This window comes from Myxocyprinus asiaticus, chromosome 28, assembly GCF_019703515.2.
Source record: "Myxocyprinus asiaticus isolate MX2 ecotype Aquarium Trade chromosome 28, UBuf_Myxa_2, whole genome shotgun sequence".
NCBI classification, from domain to species: domain Eukaryota; kingdom Metazoa; phylum Chordata; class Actinopteri; order Cypriniformes; family Catostomidae; genus Myxocyprinus; species Myxocyprinus asiaticus.
In genome coordinates this window covers 28,137,464-28,157,307 of record NC_059371.1, presented here as the reverse complement: position 1 = coordinate 28,157,307, position 19,844 = coordinate 28,137,464, and the positions used below count along the sequence as shown (strand labels likewise).

The window sequence follows — 19,844 nt, the reverse complement described above, 5'->3', positions numbered from 1 at the left end:
ATTTATTTGTTTGTTTGACAGAAATTTGTTCTCATTTAGAGTAAGTTATTACATCTTTATGTATGTTTGCTTGTATAAATGTAAAATATGGTTTCTTCCTCATCTATTCATAAATCTTAGGGAGTTTTTCCTTGCCCTGTTGCCCTTTGCTTGTTCACTGAGGGGTTTGTAAAGCACTGTTCTTTGTGATGAAAATATCATTATTAGTATCATTATTATTATTATTATTCATATATGCTATACTATTATTATTATTATTATTAACAGTAATACTTATAATACTAGGCAATAATATCAGTATTGTCTTACTAAGTTTGTAAGGCACTATTCTTTGTAACGCTGCTTTGGGCAATATGAAATGTGAAAAGAACTATACAAATATATTGAACTGACTTTCTTCATAATTCATAATAATTTACTGATCTAAGTTCAAGGTTTTTTTTTATTATTTGGCACATGTTATTGTTAACCTGGGAAGTCTGCTCCAACTCAGTCTCCCTAAAGAAACCATTTAGATCACAATACAGTCAATTATATAATCTACATTAAGCAATTATAGTACTGTAGTGTGTTTTACTGCAAATATAAGAAACAGTAATAAATTTGTCAATGCAGTATATATAAAAGATCTACACATACTTAATGCAGGGACAAATAGCTGCGGTGATAAAGTATTGCTGTTGTATTGAATATATTTGCTGAAATGTTTGATTGACAGACTGTGTTGCCTAGGATATAGCAAGGTTGGCCATTAGAGGATCCAATTTATTTGCCAATATCTTTAATGGTATATAGTAATTACCACAATAGTCATTACCCCTGCCCTGTGATGTTAACTGAATGTTGTAGCCACTTTATATCATGTCCTTGTAAACGCAGGACACACAGAAATGTAATAAAACTACACAAAATTAACAGTAGTCTGTAGTATATTTTTGGTCAATATATATTTTAACAGCAGAGGGCAGCACTTCCCTTCTCTGGAATTTCTATATTCTTTAATGGATAGTGGAAGACATGCACCACAAACAGTCACGCCCCAGTCAGATGCAATTACAATGAAAGAACACAGCTGTAAACAGCACATTGCTTACATTCTAAAACTTGCGCTCTGCCTCCTGGCACACAACAATTACAATGAGCTTACTCTTAAAGTTGTTGACTGTGTCAAGAATTTTCTTCTAAACTCGTGGCTCGTCCTCTGCGCTTAGTTTGTACTTAAAGTTTCCATTGCCTTCTGCAATGCACTCCTCACTTTCCTACTGCAGATAAACAGTTTCTTTTCAAATGCTTTGTTTAACAATTGTTTAAGAGTACAATCTAAATGTGTTCTACAATTATGAATTTGAACAGACACATTTCCATCTCTTCCACAGTCAAACCATACACTGCATTTCTCACTCCATTATTGTAAAAAAAATAATTTCTACATTTATAACTTCACTGTAAAAAAAAACTGCATGCTAGTAGAACACTCACTAAAAAAGTTCTTTGAATTCCCTTCAGCTTCTGAAATACATGCAAACAGACACTACTTTAAACATTCCAAACCCCTGACAAGAGCCATTGTCTGATAACAGAATCTGAGAACAGTTGACAGAACATTGTTTACTGAAAAGAGATATGATGTAGCTACATTGCAGCTCTTATACAAAGTATTTCAGAATAAACTTTATTACATTGATCCTCTACCAACACAACCATGTACTGCCACTCTAATGATAAATGTACACTCCTGATTGAATAAAATCTACTGCTTATCAGATCATTGCATTTGTATGGTTTTTCTATGCATAATCCTGTAACCTTTTGCATGAATACTTCCTAACCTGTGTAAATGAGCATTACTGACCAAGAAAAATTATAAAAACTGATAAAGATGAAAAAAAAAAAGATAACTGGGTCTTGCTCATATTTGCAAAACCAAATAAACTGCACTGTGCCATGTATACAATGCTATAAAACAAGGATTGAAAACCTAGGACCAAAGAAGTCATTGTCAAATTATTAGGATTAAAGTAAGATTAAAAATTCATAAAACAAGTAATATTATAGATTATAGTATAGATACACATACATACTAGAACAGTACAGACATTTAATTGCTAAAAGGTCGTTGAGGTTCATTTGTATACCATCTTTCGCTGTTTAGTCCTGAAGCCACAGCTATTTGTTTACTTCCTGAGATTTATACGAAATTTCTATTCTTAGAGGAGAAAACCCATTTATTCTCAGTAAATGCACCTCTTCTGGTAAGTACCATTGTGACATTGCCAGATTTAGCATCTACAGTAGATTCTACCACACAGAAAACAGCACTAGAGTAATACAAATGCACAATTCAGCATATTGGCCTTGCTATATTTTAAGTGTGTAACTTCAGTTCAACAGATTACCATTGTGAAACCACTGTTGCACACTTATGATAAGAAAAAAGATTTCACTTCTAATGATTTACTGATATTAACAGAATTCGAGTATTATGAAATAAGATGTTTCAGATCAATAATGTAAGCAGTAATTATGCTGAAGCAGACACAACAGTAATTCTGTTTGTGTTCTCAATGTAAAGGGAAAAAATGTAAAGCTCCTCTGATTGTAAAGTCTTTGAATTTCTTCTCATTCAGCATGCTCTGGACCAGCCAGCAGCTCACCATGAATCACATCCATGACATTCTCTCCATTTCTTTAGGTGAAAGAGAGAAATAGAAAGGGTATATTTTATTAAATATATTACATTCCATCTGCTGGTCAGAAATTAGACAAATTAGTAATTATGGGTAATTAAGACTCTATTACCTCTGTTGAGATCGATAACCTTTGGAGAGGGATAGTTGTTTGTCTCTGCCCTTTCTTTCATTATGTTATTCTTGCAATCTAAAGAGAGGAATTCAATAGAAACTGATATAAATGACCATCTATTAATTCTGGCGAGGCACACAGCTTTCAAAAAGGATATTTCACTGGAAAATCTCAGTTTAAAGCACGCCTATCATCAGCAAAAACAAAAAGTCCCAAGGCTGTTTTTAAAGATTCCATTTAACTGACTGTGATCCAAGAGTCATTTTTCTTGAGAATGTAATTTTTTAAGTATGGGGTGTGGGGTTGGGGGGAACAATCCTTGGGAGTCAAACACTTTCCTCTAGACTTTACTAGTTAACTATTTAACTATTTGACTATAGCAAATATTCATTCATTTCTTTAATTTTAATGGCCTGTATCAGCTTTAAGAGAACCAGAATTTTCACAAATCATGAGTAATCATGGAAAGTTGTGGCTACACCCAGTGGTGTAGTAGTGTCTGAAGAGGTGAATTTATGAAGCAAAAAAAAAAAAAAAAAACTTGCCCCTCTCTCTAAAATTCATATATTTACATTTATATACAGTATATATGTAAAATGTGTAAGAAATATATATTTTTTTACCATTAAAAAAAAAAAAAAAAAAAAATTGGCTGTTGTAATTATAGTCCAATATAAACTTACAAAATGTATATCAGGGTAAGTTTCTTGCTGGCATGGTGTAGAGTACACTGCTAAGGACAATGGTATGGTAACTTGATGTTAAATATGTATTTAAATTAATAGGTCTCATTAATGTTCCTTTTATTAGGCTACTGTGAAAATTACTGTAATTAATAACTTACACATACCTAATACACAATAAACTGTTAAGCATTGCAGCTAATATGAGTGAAGTAATGTGTACGTTAACACGTTAACTTGTATTACCATATATAGCCTACAATTTGTGTACTATAATGTGCTTTTCTGTGTATAGTGAAATTATTTTCCTACTTAGAAATATAAATTTTAATGATTTGATATCACGAGAAAAAGGCACCACCAACAGCAGTAAAATGCATACAAAAAAAGAAAAGACATTAGATATAATTACGGGACACAGTTGTCCAGCATCTGCAAAGAGCATCAGAAACTAGCAAGGGTGCAATAACATGCAGTATTTTCACAAAGAGTAATCGCATAAGTTATATTTAAATGTGTGTGTGTGTATGTGTATATATATATATATATATATATATATATATATATATATATATATATATATATATATATATATATATATCCGTTTAGCAGGGAAATACATTTACCACACAAATTATGTTTACTCCAGGGACGCTTGTGCATTAGAGGCTGGAAATGTCCTGCCCCTTACTGAAATGAAAAATATGATTGGTTAGCAAATATCCTGTCGCGTCTGAAATGAACGTTCTGATTGGAGGATCAGATTAGTCGGACCGTCTGTCTTGCCTGTGCCATCAGTTGTGCTCCCACCTCCCGCTGCTCCATGCGCATTTATAGAGAATCTCTGTACACTTTTTAAAATAATAATAATAACACCGTGTCATTAGAAAAAGTTCCGGGTCAAAAGCCTACTCGTTGTACCAGGGCCATACGTATCATCAGGGCCGTAGCAAGGTATTCAGGGACCCCTAAATGTTTATTGCTCTGGGCCCCTTTCCTATTAGAAAATACAGATTAGAATTTGATGTGGGGACCCCCTGGACCTGTGGGCCTCTAGAATTGTTACCACCTTTCACCCCACTAGCTACGGCCTTGCGTATCATCACTTATTTCAGGTGGGCATACACAAAATCCTGTGAAAGATGGGGGGCATACAGCGTTTGACTGTGTATGCCGTAGACTACACTACTGATTACACCTTACCCGGCCGCAAGTCTTCATGATTGTAGGGTTGCATTTCTGTGACATCTAGCTCAATTGATGCCCTTCGACCCCTGCCAAGTAAAAAAAAAAAAAAAGATAATTGCATGTATTAATAACCTTTATAGTGCAAAGTAGGGTACAACAGGGCTATAGGCTCCACAGGGTAAAAGGCTCCTTTGATTTTATTTTTTCCCAAAACACTAAATAGCAACAAAATCTACCACAGGACTTTTCTAAACACCTGTTTGTCACTAAGCACTGCAAAAAGTTCCTGATCCATGAGATCATTGTGTGCAATGTCTAAAAGTTGATTTTGAAGCAATTTGTTCTAATATTTAATCATGTTTAAAATATTGCAAATTTATGTAGCTAATGAATATCCTGGAAATTATCAAAAAAAAATTGTTTAGACAAAATACTTATTTGTCATTTTCAGTTTTGTTTAAGGTGATTTTATATATACTGTATATATATATATATATATATATATATAAAACTGTCCAATAAGTGAAAGGATAGCATTTGGGGGAAAAAGCCCCTCTGTTGCAGGGGCTAAAGGCCCCTATACACATTGTTTTTCTTAATTGGGGCAAATAGATTTGAAATGAAGAATGTTTTTCATTATAAAACTAACATTTAATTTAAAATAAAAAAGTTTTTGAAATTGATGACTTGGAATAAAGAAAAGCAGCCAATAAGTGCCCAACATAGATGGGAACTCCTTCAATACTGTTTAAAAAGCATCCCAGGGTGATACCTCAAGAAGTTGGTTGAGAAAATGTCAAGAGTACATTTCTGCAAATTCTAGTCAAAGGGTGACTACTTTGAAGATGCTAAAATATAACACAGTTTTGATTTATTTTGGATTTTGTTTAGTCACAACACAATTCATATAGTTCCATTTATGTTATTCCATAGTTTTGATGACTTTACTATTATTCTAAAATGTGAAGAAAAACAATTATAATAAAGAATGAGTAAATGTTTCAAAACTTTTGACCGGTAGTGTATATATAATTTTATTCAAAACAACCTTCTGTTATTATTTGCACAAATTATGTTGCTCCATCAATATTCAATAAAAATATATGTATTTCTTTAATGATGATATACTTTGTGATCAGAAAAAAGCTAATTTTCCTTAGGGTGTGCCTTTAGCCCAGTTGTACCCTAATTAATGTGGATCTGTACATTGAGTCAGATATTTTGAAACTGGACTGACTCAAATAGTAAATAATTTAACAAAAGTGTATTTTAATCCTTACTGCTCGTACCTCCGAACCTCAAATTCAGGCCCTGAAACAGATATTTATTAAAATGTCAAAAGAAAGTTCAACAAGATGCAAACTTTTCAGAAGTACCAGTTTTATAAAAAAAAATAAAAATAATGTGACCTGCATGCAACTCTATATGCCCTTCCTTTATAAACATAAAGTCACATTGATTTATTTTTCACGGTAGTAAAATCATCACTATATCCACTCTATGAGCCTACCTTTCTTTCTACAGTGCCTTGTGGTCATTATGATTCCAATGAGCATGAGGAGAAGCAACAGGAAGATTGCCAGGATGTAGCCCACTTGGTGCAAGAGGTTAGTTTGATTCTCTGGCAGAATTACATTGAGGACATGAGGTGCTTCAACCATGTTTGTATCTGCACACCAATAAAAAAAGGTGCAATGTGAGAAGACCAAATAAATGAGAACACTTACATATTTGGTTTCAAATATTTATTTACTTTATGTTGTACCAAATAAGCCAGGATGCAAAGCAGATACATTTCTATATTAATATATTAAACTGGCAATGTCACCGGCCCCCGTGACATGAGTTCCATGTGACTTTTCATGTTACTTTTGTTATTCCCATTTCACCCAGGCCTGGTAGACTAACAGGGCTTCATGTCTGAATGGCCAAAACAGGAATAATGAGTTCCAGACCTGATGTCATGCAGCAGCAATGGAGAAAAACCAAACCAGCAGAATGGGAAATGATAGTGCAGGCGGGGAGAAAGACCACTGCTTTGTCAATCTGTCTGGAGATATTTTCCATTTATTTACTGCCACACAGTGCCACAGCCTTTGGGATTGCATTTTATTGCCAAAATAACCCAAATAAACTCATTGAATGCTGTTTTTTGTAAATTGGGTTGTTTGATTTTTGTGTTATTTTGTCTGAAGTGCTGAAGCTTAGCATCACAAAGATAGCATAATTTCAATATTATCATTTCATGACACAGTAGGTCTCATTGCAATGAACAGCGTAGAATTTAAAGAGTCAAACACTATGACTAAACCTGTATATCTGTCTTGCAATACTACAGTGTTTATAATTTAATAACAACTACAAAATACCTACTCATATGATGGATCACCATTTTTTGGCCTTATTGTTAATTACTTATAGGAGAAGAAATGGTCTGAAAAGTGGGATCAGAATACAGCACGAGTCAGATTCGAATTTATATTTGTGTCATCTGCATGTGAGTGCCATAGTTAAATATGCTGGCTCAAACTGCTATGCCACAGCAACAATTCTTGAACTTTTTTGACAGGTTTGTTACAGTGGTTTTACAGCTAGAAATTTAAAATGTAGCTTTTTTCCAAGCCAAGAACAGAAGAATCTCTTCTTCAAAATGTAAAGTCTGTTAAAGTTTTGTGCTGTTTAACCTTTAAATGTTGCTTATCAAATTTAGAACTTTCAAGAAGGTCCCATTCAGGTGAGACACTAAATCTATGAGACGTGTTGTTGACCGGCGGAGAGTCATATTGTACTACTGGGCCAAAATGCTTACAGATATGAGAAGATATGAATCTAAGACAGACCATTCTCGCGGTTTGCTCATTCTTGTTACTATGAAAGCCAGATGTTGGACAGATGTGGTTTTTCATGTCGACAAACAGCCCATTCCCAGTGCAAGATGGTGAATATAGTCTAAGCAAATATTATAAACGCAGCTATCTGCGAAACCCAGGAGAATATAAGGTGTTGATGTGACCTTTTGTGGGGCTGTAGTAGTTTATAAAGTGAACTCAGCCATTGCTAAGCGGAGGAAATGTAAAGCAGTATTCCAGCAAAAAATCCCCACCTTCTTTAAGACCTATACACTGCATTTCAGTTGAAAACATTCACTTGTACAAACTCTTCTTCACTAAGAGACCGCAGGGATAGAGCCAACATAACTGGTATGAATCAGTCTAGACAAAGACTAAAAAGCCAAGAAAAGAAAAGAAAAAAAAGAGAGTCAGAGAGATTACTGTAACATTACCAATGAAGACATCTGTAAATATAACCTATAGTTCTCAGGCATCATTTCTCCAACAATTTATTTCTATTTCTATTTGATCTAACTAACCCATAAAACTTTTTTGGTGGTATAACCTAATTTTAAATTTAGTCAGATTAAATAACATTTCTGAATTGAATAAAACCAATTAGTTCAGGAGCGCTACTTTATGAGCACTAGCACTAAGCACAGCACAATGCCATAAGTCTCTATTAAAATATATGCCATAATGTCATAATATATATGCAAAGACGATGGGCATAGCCATGTAGTTTTTGTATTTATTGCAGAGTCTGGGTCCTATTATATAGTCCATTCCCTGTCAAGCACCAGCGATATAAACAAAGACAGCACATTCATAAGAATTTGGTAGTGTAAATGGGCTGTATGCAATGAATTCTGAATAGAAATATGGAATTTTGTGCATTAATTGTGTCCTTGTTGAATGTCAGGCATATTTCTATGATAGTGACACGCTCCTTTTATACACATGGAAAATGTGGTTCAGGATTTGGATGTATGCTCCATTAAATTATAGAATGCAAGTATCATTAATCATTTTCATCTTCTGACACAAAAATGATGGATAGTATTAAGTGATTGTCTCGGCACACACTTCACTTCTTTCGGTCGATTTTGATTTTGTAAAATTAAATTCATTTACTGAAATATAAAAAAATTAAACCAAAAATATTTCTAAATATAAATTCAACTTTAAACAAAACGAAAATATAATAAAAATAATGTTCATACAAAACCCAAACATTTTACCCTCTCCAACTTCTACCAGGCTTTTGCAGTGACTTTAAAAATCACTCTACTGCCACTGGTGAAAAAATGCCAATACAAAGTAAATCATAAATACAATTATAAATATAAACATAATAATAATAATAATAATTTAAAAATAAACAATGACCTATAGATAGTTTAAAACAAATCGAATACATTTTTGTTTCATAAAACGGCCACAACAATGATTGTCAGGGACTTAAGTTGATGTTCCACTATATTTTCAGAGTTTGGACATGAACTTTATTACCACCTGCTGGTGAAATTTCCAAACTGCAAATGTAGGAACTGAATTAAGACTTTGCGCTGTTAACAGACATGATTCTGAAACGTCTTAGTGCTATGACCTATTTCTCAGGAAAATAGCGAATTGCGCTTTGCACCAATTCATTAACATACAATTTACCCACAGTTTGGGTGCATACACCCAAAAATAGCTCAAACACTCCAACCCACACCCACTTGCGCTGGCATGAAAATTGCGCTTAGGATTAGCACTCTCACAAAAATTGGAGCGCACAGTCCTTGAACATAGCACCGCGCTAATTTACATAATTTTTTTTACAGAGCTTGTTCCACAAAAGATGTATTTTGGTTTTAAATATACACCCCACTGAAAAGACCAGCTTAGATTGGCATACATTTCTATACAAGTTAGGCTAGTGCTGGTTTGGTGAACTAGCATAGCCATGCAAAACTTTTTGATCAAGCTGGTTGACAAAGAAAGTCTTGGTCCTTAAGGCTAGTAAGCAGCCTGGTGGGTACACCACAAAGTCCCTTAAAGTCAAATCAGTTCACTCCTCAGCCATGCTCACAACACCTCTGTGCAGCCTGCGGGATACTATTTTTCACTGATACAAGTCCAGCTCTTATCTGTTTAAATGGGAAAAGACTGAAATCTCCAAAACGGCATGTCAAGATTACTACCAAATGACATATTTCAAATCAACAATAAAATCTGACAACAATCATATCAAAAATGTTACTTCTTTAGCACAGATCCTGCAAAAAACAAAAAACACTATTTTTCAGGAAGTTCCAGCTAAGGTGCGTTCTAGATGAAAACTCACTGCCAATGTCTTTATTAAAAAGATGATCAACTCTTTTAACTGTAAAGTGGGATTTCCATTCCAACAGCCGCCACATTCAGAGTTACGATTTCTCCCACTTAAAGTACAACAGTGATGCGTCTCATTCTCTAGAACCCTGACCCTGGTCTTTTCAGCAAATTAAAGATGCAACTGCAACAAAACAAAGACTAAATTCATGACACGTGACGCCATGTGAGAAGCAGACGTGTGAGCGACTGGCTCTGCGCACTTTGCTAGTTTTTTTTATTATTTTCATGTTATAATCCGGTGAGATTCGATACACCCAGTTACATATTTGCTCTTTGAGGTAAACATGGCAAAGAAGTCAAAATCCTCAGACTCTGGAGACATTAAAAGACACTTACGTGTTCAAGCTGAGGCCTCTGACGGGCCTGCGAGCCAGGGACTCGAGATGGAAAGCGCGTCGGGAGAAGATATTTGTCAACTGTCCAACATCTCGGTGATGCTGATGAAGGCTGTTGCTGACTTGGAGGATCTCGCTGTAATACATCGATCGATTACGGCGATGGAAACAAAATTCTCTGAATTGGTCACAAGAGTCGCAGATATTGAGATACGAATCAATTACCTGGAGTCGTCGGAAAGGGAATTATCTGCTAATCCGCCCGCGTCCAAAACAGACTTGGAACACGTTTTGGAAAAACTTGAATATTTCAAAAATATAAGCCGAAGGAATAACATACGAATTGTTGGAATTCCTGAGCATGAAGAAGGCAGAGATATGGTGAAATCCCTGGACGAGCTCTTCCCGAGTCTGCTCGACATAATAGGCCATAAACTGGAAATCAAGCGAGCTCACAGAGTCCCGGCATGCAGATCTGCTGAGGGAGACAGGTCAATCCTGGCCAAATTTCTGAGATCATCCGATAATGATCTCGTGTTGCACCAGGCGAGGAGCAAAGGAAAGTTTTCTTGGAAGAGTCACAATATTTTCTTGTTCCCGGACTTTGCAAGTTCGACAAGAGAGAAACGCGATCGGTTCAAGGAATGTAAGAAACTCATACATCAACGGAAGATCGCTTTTGCACTGATGTTTCCGGCCAAACTGAGAATAGACACCAGGGACGGCAGCAAAGTATTTACATGTCCCAAACAGGCACTCTCCTTTATAAATACATTGGAGTGAGTAGGCCATTTGATGTTTCTTATATTAGTGGACTGACTCGCTGTTCAGTGACTCGATTGTCTAAGGAATCTGGGCGCCATTTTTTGTTTTTTTGCGTTGGTTCCGCCTAGCGGCTGGAGTTTGTTTTGTGGCATGACTCCTTCAAGAAACTTTTGCATTGACGGAAGATCGCTTTTACACTGAAGTTCCTGGCCAGATTGAGAATGAACACTATGGATATCCACAAAATATCTATATGCTCACATAATGGACGTCTTTTATAAAGCTGACGGGTTGAGTAAGTCATGATGTACTTTTTTAAGCGGCCTCCGAGTGAGTTTGGCTCTTGATCATCCGAGGAACTGGGATGCCTGTGTTGTTTCTTTTCGTGCTGGTTCTGCCTAGCGGCTGGAGTTTGTTTTTGTGGAGTATTTTTAAGGGACATTAGAAAGATTATGTCATCTGCTGCACTCATAACAGCCGGCTCACTGAACAATTGTTTGTCTGTCTGAGGAGTTTGTTTTGTGGAGGAACACATCTTCAAGACAGTTCTGTGAATTAATCTACATGTTCTTTGTGTTTATTCTGCATGTTGGCTGGGGTCTGTTTTACAGAGTATTTTCTGTTATGTAATTTTGCTTTACAAAATTTGTGCAGAAGCACCGGACTTGAGCAATCTGATGGCAAAATTGTCGCGGGGGTTCTCGTAGGCGTACGTGGACTGTTTGAGTTTAGAGGGATTGACACCGGTTGGCGCTGTCATGCATGGGGGTAATGCGCACGTTTTTCTTTTTTCTGTTTGTTTTGCTCTGGGGGAAGTTCAGGGTTTTATTGTTGCTCTAATGGGGAATGTGGACTTTATAATCTTGTTTTTGACACACAATTTATTTTTTCTATTATATCAATATGTCAATTATTAATATGTGTGGATTATCTCTCTCTACTTGGAATGTGAATGGGTTGGGGCACCCCATAAAAAGAAGGAAGATTATTTCTTTTCTTAAGCGTAAAAAATATGATATAGTGTTTCTTCAAGAAACACATCTTTCCCCACAGGCAGCGGAAAAATTTGGGAAGATATGGGGTGGACATGTTTTCTTTAGTGCTGGCTCAAGTAAGAGCAGGGGAGTCATTACACTGATAAGTAAGCATCTACAATTCAAATTTCTCAAACAGATTTAAGATAAATTAGGAAGAATCATTATTGTTTTAGGAGAAATTCAGAGGCAAAGGTTGATTTTGGCTAATATTTACGCACCTAACGCTGATGATCAGGGCTTTTTTATAGATCTTGAACGGATGTTGCAAGCCGCTGGCACCTCTCATGATATAATATTGGGAGGAGATTTTAATCTATTGATGGATTCAGTCCTTGATCATAGTGAAGCAAAAGTATGTAAGCCCCCTAGAGCAACACTGACGCTTCACAGGATGTGTAAAAATCTTGGTCTTGCAGATATTTGGAGACTTTTGAACCCATCTGTTAGGGACTATACATTTTTTTCATCAGTCCATAAGATTTATTCTAGAATAGATTTTTTTCTATATCTAAGTCCCTCATTTCATCTGTTGTTGACTGCTCAATTGGAAATATCTTGGTCTCAGATCACGCCCTGGTGAGTTTAGAGGTGTTGAAACATACAGAGAAAAAGAAATCATATAGTAGGTGCCTTAATGTATCCCTTTTGCAAAATCCTGATTTCCAACAAATGATAAAGACTGAAATCAATGTTTATATGGAGACCAACTGGTCCTCAGTATCCTCTGTGGGTGTGGCTTGGGAGGCAATTAAGGTGGTTCTTAGGGATCGGATCATACAGTATGCCTCATTCACCAATAAATCCAAAGCACAAGAACTCGTGGAGTTGGAAGGGAATATTAAAAGTTCAGAGGCAGAGCTGAGTGCCAAATGTCGTCTGATGGCCTCAGAGAATTGACCCTTTTGAAATACAGATATAATACTATTTTGTCGCGGAAATTGGAGTTTTGGTTATTCAGGGCAAGACAGTCATACTTTGAGTCGGGTGACAAAGCAGGGAAGCTTTTGGCTAGATATATAAAGCAGAGAGAGTCTTTTTCTACCATTCCCTCAGTGAAATCTGCTGGTGGTGAAATATTTACTTCGGCCATTGATATTAATTATGCTTTTAAAGAATTCTATCTTGATATTTATAGTTCCTCATCTTCGTCTACTGATGAAGATATTAGAAATTTTGTGGAACCATTAGAACTCCCTAAACTGACGACTGAGCAAAAAAATTCTCTTGATTCTGAGATAAACTTGGAGGAGCTTGACGAGGTAATTAAGGCCCTGCCTACAGGCAAGGCTCCGGGGCCAGATGGCTTTGCCACTGAATTTTTTAGATCTTATGCTACAGAACTGGCTCCACTTTTGTTAGGTTTATACGGAATCATTAAAGAATGGAAAGCTTCCACCAACCATGGCACAAGCCCGGATCAGTCTGGTTCTTAAAAAGGACGAAGATCCAAGCGAGTGTAAGAGTTACCGTCCAATTTCCCTGATCCAGCTAGATGTAAAAATGTTGGCAAAAATTCTGGCTAACCGATTAAGTAAAGTTATGACATCTCTTATACATATAGATCAGGTGGGGTTTATTCGAGGCCAAGCTCTTCTGATAATATTAGGCATTTCATTAATATCATGTGGTTAGTGGCGAATGATCAGACTCCGGTCGCTGCCATCTCACTTGATGCGGAAAAGGCATTTGATATGGTAGAATGGGATTACCTTTTTAAGATTTTGGAAATATATGGGTTCGGAAATACTTTTATTGGATGGATTAAGTGACTTTATAGACACCCTGTAGTGGCGGAACAAACAAATGGATTAATTTTAGATTATTTTACTCTGAATAGGGGCACCCGGCAGGGTTGCCCTCTTTCCCCATTATTGTTCTGTCTTGCCCTGGAACCTTTAGCAGCCATGATGAGAAAGGAGGATGATTTTCCAGGGGTGACGGCAGGAGGTGTGGCGCATAAGCTTCTGCTTTACGCAGATGATATTTTGTTATTCGTTTCCGACCCCACTAGATCTATGCCTTGCTTCCACAGAATTATCAATTCCTTTTCAAAATTTTCAGGATAAAGAGTTAATTGGTCTAAATCCGAAGCTTTAGCTCTGACTGCGTACTGCCCAATAACGGCTTTTCAACCGGGTGCCTTTCAATGGCCCAAACAGGGCATTAAGTATTTGGGTATTTTATTCCCAGCAAATTTATGTGATTTAGTTAAGAGTTAATTTTGATCCTTTAATAAAAAGGTTTTCGAGCGATGTGGGTAGGTGGGCTTCATTACATTTATTGATGATTGGGAAGGTTAATTTTATTAAAATGAATTGTATTCCAAAATTCATCTACCTACTACAATCTCTCCCTGTAGATGTCCCCCTCTCTTATTTCAAGCAATTTGATAGCATAGCGAAGTCCTTCATTTGGAATGGAAAGCGTCCCAGTTAACATTTTAACAAGTTACATAGGCCGATTGACAAAGGTGGGCTAGGCCTACCTAAGATTTTGTTTTATTATTATGCATTTGGTCTCAGACATTTGGCTCATTGGTCGCTTCCACTTGAGAGAGCCCCTCCCCGGTTTTGTACTGAAAAGGAAGTTCTTGACCCTATCTCGCCACTGCAAAGCCCTTCTATCAAACTAATTGGAGAAGTTAAGTCACACCCCGTCATCTCGCATTTACACTCGATATGGACAAAGGTGTCCAGAGTGTTTAACTCGGATATTTATTTAAATGTTGCCTCGAGCATATGGCTGAACCCTAAACTATGTATTAATAAGTCCCCTTTCTGTTGGTCAGATTGGATTGTGAGGGGGGTTAATACACTTGGTGACCTATATGAGAGTGGAGTATTGAGATCTTTTGAAAATTTGATTCAACATTTTGGGATTCCTAGATCTCAATTTTGTAAGTATTTACAGCTGGGCCACCTGCTCTGCACTGTTTTTGGGAGTAGCACGCACCCCCCTAGAGTGGCAGATACTCTGGGAGTGGTGATTGCTGCTTTTGGGAAGGGTCATGAGGCATCAGTGAATTACTCCCTGCTAATTCAGAGTCTGGGGGATGGAGCTTTAAATTCTCTCAAAAGATTATGGGAGGAAGATTTAAATTTGTTATTGGAGGAGGGAGTGTGGGCTAGGATTCTAAAAAATGTCAAGTCTGCATCTAAAGATGCAAGGGTTCGCCTTATGCAATTTAAGATTTTACATAGATTTTATTGGACCCCCTCTAGATTGTATAGGCTTGGTCTTAAGGACACACCCATCTGCTGGCGATGCCATTCTGAAGATGGAGACACCACCCATGTTTTTTGGCGGTGTTGTAAGATCCAAGAATTTTGTCTGAAGGTGCAAAGTTTTGTGTGTGATGTGTTGGGCACTCAGGTCTCGTTCTGCCACAGACTTTGTATTTTGGGAGATGGGGAGGTCATGGATTTGGAGGATAAGTACATGAAGGACTGGGTTTTGACCAGTGTGATGATTGGTAGGCAGGTTATTTTGAGGAGTTGGAAGTCGGATGGAGCACCCTCGTTCCCGGAGTGGTGCGTGGAGATGGGGAGGGTGGCTGCCTTTGAGGAGGGGTCGAGCATAAGGATGAGAGTTAGGGATTCTTACAATAAGAAATGGGGCAATTACTTAGCATTTTGGGGGAATCACGAGAAGGGGCGGTGGAGAGAGTAATTTAGAGTTTAGTTTTTATTTTATTTTATTTATTTTTTAATTATACTTGATTATTGTATTTTATTTTATTTTACTTTTTTGTTGTTGTTTTAGTTTTGTGTTTTTTTTGTGTGTGTGTCTATATTCTATTGATCACAGGGGTGTTCGTGGGGGGGTCAGGGTGGGGTGGGAGTTTGGTAGGGGGAGGTGATATAGTGGGGGTTTAATGTTTAAAGTGACTGATTCAATATATATATGTTGTTGTTGTTTTGTTTTGTTTTTTTGTTAATTTATGAATCAATAAAAATGTTAATAACAAAAAAGAAAGACTAAATTCATGTCAAAAAAGGATTCTCTCACTTGGGTTATCAGCAGGTATGACTGGACGGGAAAAGGGAGTTGTTGGTGCTTCAGTAGGGGAGCGTGCTGGAGGCAAAGGCTGGACAGATGGACCAACGATCACCCTGAAGATTCGCCTCTCATGCAGACCACAGTAGTGATGGTGAAGATGACAAGAAAACAGGCCTTTATCCGAGGGCTGGATGTTACGGACTCTTAGAGAGAAATCCCCCATGGAGAATGCATCAGTTGAGATGTTCATCTTATGCCGGAGGAAGAGTGGTCCATACTGCCGGTTTTCTCCAGAGGCGTACACATCAATGAGGCGGTCAGCTCGGTCACGGGTGACCCCAGGTGCTTGCCAGTCCCAGTGGACAACCTGCTGCTGGCCTTCATCTCTATGACTGTCCGTCCACAATGTTCTACGGTTCACACATGGAAGAACCACACTCTTCCCCACCAGAACCACAAACACAGATTTATCACCGTCCCACACACGTCTCTCCTTTTGGGCTGCAGAGAGAGATATTTCCATGAAGATAACTTGGATAACGTAAAACTTACAGCATGATGAAGAAACTTTCATAAAATTATTTATGTTTCAAGTAAACATGCCTGAAGCTTTTCAGTTGAGGCGCAAGACAATGTATGTAATTTTCTGATGTTAATACTTTCTAATTACTTTCTTCTATAACAGCTTAATATGCAGAGAGAACTATTGTGTGTACTAAACTACTATACTGTATACCTATAACTAAAGACTGTGGCTCTGTGGCACATTTGATCTGTTTCCGACCAGCCTGCCATAGCAATATTGGTTCAACAAAATTAATTTGGGGTCGGACTAGCTGTTTGTGAAACCTGTTTGAAAACCGAAATTAAACACTTCACCTTTAAACACACCCAAACCAAAGGAATATGGACAATAGATGTCAAGTCTTACGTGATTTAGTGACATTGAGCTGGATTTTAATGGACTGGTGGACCTTGCAATAGTGGTGATGCAGGTTGCAGGTATAAACACCTTTATCATTCATGTCCACATCTGCACAAACAAAACAACAATACATAAATGAGAGGTATTCAATATAACAGTGAATCAATGGATCAATCAGGATTAACTTACTGTTAATAACTAGTGAAAAGTTGCCATCAATGAAGGCATCTTTTGATATAGTAATACGGCCCTTGTTATAGTCATTATACAGGCGCTCAGTTCCTCCTGAGAACATATCTAGAATGCGTTCCACAGTGTAATCGGGTCGGTTCCGGATCAGGTCCCAGTGCACAACACGCTGGCGGTCCCGCAAGCGATCCTGCCTCCAAACCATCCGCTGGTTATGACATGGCAAAACAACATCTGACCCTGCTGGAACAGTAATGTTCTTTGCCTCCAAGATAACGTTCTGCATGCTGTTTTGTGCCCAGGCTGAAAGAAGCACAAATACACACACACTTTACTATGACTTTCAATTGCTTGGTTTAAGATGAACAAAAAACATACTTTGTTGTTCACTCACCGCATGGTAAAAGGAAGGCAGTCCAGACTGAAATAAGAATAGGAATATAATCTTTAGAATAACTGTAGATGCAAGTCATGTTTAACAAGATCATCTAAAGGAGGAAATGTGGCATCTGTTATTTACTGTTGTTTTCACCAAACTCTGATGACTTTTTGCATTTATCGTTGTTCACACTGTAAATGCAGACATGTCTGAGACAAGTCAAATCTTAGTTTAGAACAGCAGAAGAAATCATTCTAAATGCTTTATTTGCTACTGAGCCAACACAAAGAACTTGCGACACAGAGGTTCCATTCATTCCATCTCCGCAGTCAGGCCTGTAAACCAGAAGCTAAACACTGACTACATCAGTCAGTCTATTTGAAGACTACTGCACAACCACCACTAAAAAAAGTTAACCAAATGTTGTCCAAGAAGGGTAATAATAATTTAAAAAAAAATAATAATAAAAAAAATCACACAAATGTTCATGTTAGTTCATGTTCGTTCGCAGTGCACTACCTGATGTAAACCAATAAAACTTTTTATTTTTAAAATGTATTAGCATATGTTGAAATTAACATTAACTAAGATAAATAAATGCTGTAAAATTATTGTTTATTGTGAGCTCATTTTAACTAATGTTGTTAACTAATATTAACAAATGGAACCTTATTGTAAAGTGTTACCAAAATAAAACAAAAACAGTCCCAAACCCTTATTTCCCATCTTAAGTATTACTATTATCATAAATGAAATTGTTCCAACAGCATGAGGATTGCACTGGAAAGCAAAGTATTGCCACCAAAGGGAAAAATCCAAAGCCCCAAACCATGTAATTTTATTGAAACGTATAATTGAGAAGAATCTCGTAGCACTAAACAATGACATGTCATGCCACATACATTAAAAGACTACTCTGATAGGGAAAAAATCACTTTGTGTCTCTCCTACCTGTCATTTAACTGTTTAAAATATATTTGGTTAAGCAAGAGTATAAAATGTTTAGAACTTTTGAGAGAATCGAGAGAAAATTCTGCAAGAACGACTGACAAACCTAGCAAAGAAATTCATAACTCGTTGAAATGAAACACATAACATCATTGTTTACTTTTGCCGAGATGCTGCTACTCTTTCATAGCGAATAAATGTGGTGACATAACTGAGTTAACCCTAATTCAGCAAAGCACAACAACACGAACTATGCTCAAGTTAGACCAAGCTGTAGCCAAGTAATAAAACAGAACTGACAACATAAAACAGATATGGGTAGGAGGGGGTTTAAAAACAAAGCAACTGAAAAGATTTTAAACGATTTTGCCAAATATACCAACTCTTGACAACCCAATGTAATATGTGAACTGCATGTACTGTATGTGAATAACAAAAACAAGCTCATTTTTGAAAGAAAATAAAAAAATGCAGTGAGTTGGCAGGACGCCAGCAGGAGGTTTTCTGCGCAACGTGTGCAGACTTTCCAGTGAAGTAACGTTTATTCCGTAGGATGAAACGCAAATTACATAATATTCTGTTTGAGGTTTAAATTACGAAAAGTGTTACCTAATATAAGTTTAAAGATAATAATAATAATAATTAAAAAAAAACAAAAAAAAACGTATTGTTACTCACTGTATAGCAAACGAAGCATGTTGAAGATAATTGTTACAATGCCGGTGGCCGATGAAACTGCAGCTTTTCAAGACTGCGTTACCTCACCTGAGAAGCTCATTCGTCGACCCGCGACAAAAAAAGCAAACTCTGATCCGTCTGCTCGGCTGGACCACCGACATGCCCCTCCTCCGTGATATTTAAAACCATGGAGAATTAAACTCCCTCTCTGACTGGAAATTTTTCTTAAATTCAACACGGTTTCAACAGTTTTACTTAAAATGAAACTCGATGCAGCTTGTATGTCTCACTGCAGTGCTGTCACTGCTTGAAATTTCTTGTCAGTTACCTGTAAATTTTTTTTATTATTTATTTATTTATTTATTTTAAACAACTAAAGGAAGACTGTGGCAAAAGCATCCTAAATATAATAAAATCAGTTCAGTTAAGTCAAGATAATTTACTAAAATAAAATAATACTGAATATTTAACAAACAGTCATTCCAGTCAAGATCAGTTAGTATATAAAAAGTTTTTCTTGTAGTGTTGGTGTTAAATTAGGCCTGAAGGACTACAGTAAGATAACAGAATGAATGAATAAAGATGTTTTGCTTCACCCTAGTGGTGGCTCAAGAAATGTTTCTTCACTTTTTTCTTTTTTTCCTTTCACCAAAGCATCTCAGACAAAGGAGTTGTCTGGGTTCTGTTTGCATTGTTCAGATAT

General features: G+C 36.7%; 1 protein-coding gene across 5 annotated transcripts; it reads right to left on the bottom strand.

Annotated features, from left to right (window-relative positions):
• Window positions 1-1,588: 1,588 nt before the first annotated feature.
• Window positions 1,589-19,312, bottom strand: LOC127419510 (matrix remodeling-associated protein 8-like). 5 transcript variants are annotated; one of them, XR_007893682.1, is made up of 10 exons: window positions 19,142-19,293; window positions 17,531-17,557; window positions 17,137-17,439; window positions 16,954-17,055; window positions 16,032-16,523; window positions 6,184-6,342; window positions 5,954-5,984; window positions 4,112-4,759; window positions 2,800-2,877; window positions 1,589-2,686 (listed from the first exon to the last, which is right to left on the bottom strand). XR_007893682.1 is itself a non-coding variant. In XM_051660963.1 (10 exons), the coding sequence occupies exons 1-10, from the start codon at window positions 19,239-19,241 to the stop codon at window positions 2,661-2,663; spliced, it is 1,302 nt and encodes a 433-aa protein (XP_051516923.1). In that variant the 5' UTR covers window positions 19,242-19,312; the 3' UTR covers window positions 1,589-2,660. The 5 variants fall into 5 exon arrangements, 3 of the variants coding, with proteins under 3 accessions (XP_051516923.1, XP_051516922.1, XP_051516924.1); XR_007893683.1 differs by having other exon boundaries at window positions 5,963-5,984; window positions 19,142-19,292; XM_051660963.1 differs by having other exon boundaries at window positions 4,689-4,759; window positions 19,229-19,312.
• Between the last annotated feature and the right edge of the window lie 532 nt (window positions 19,313-19,844).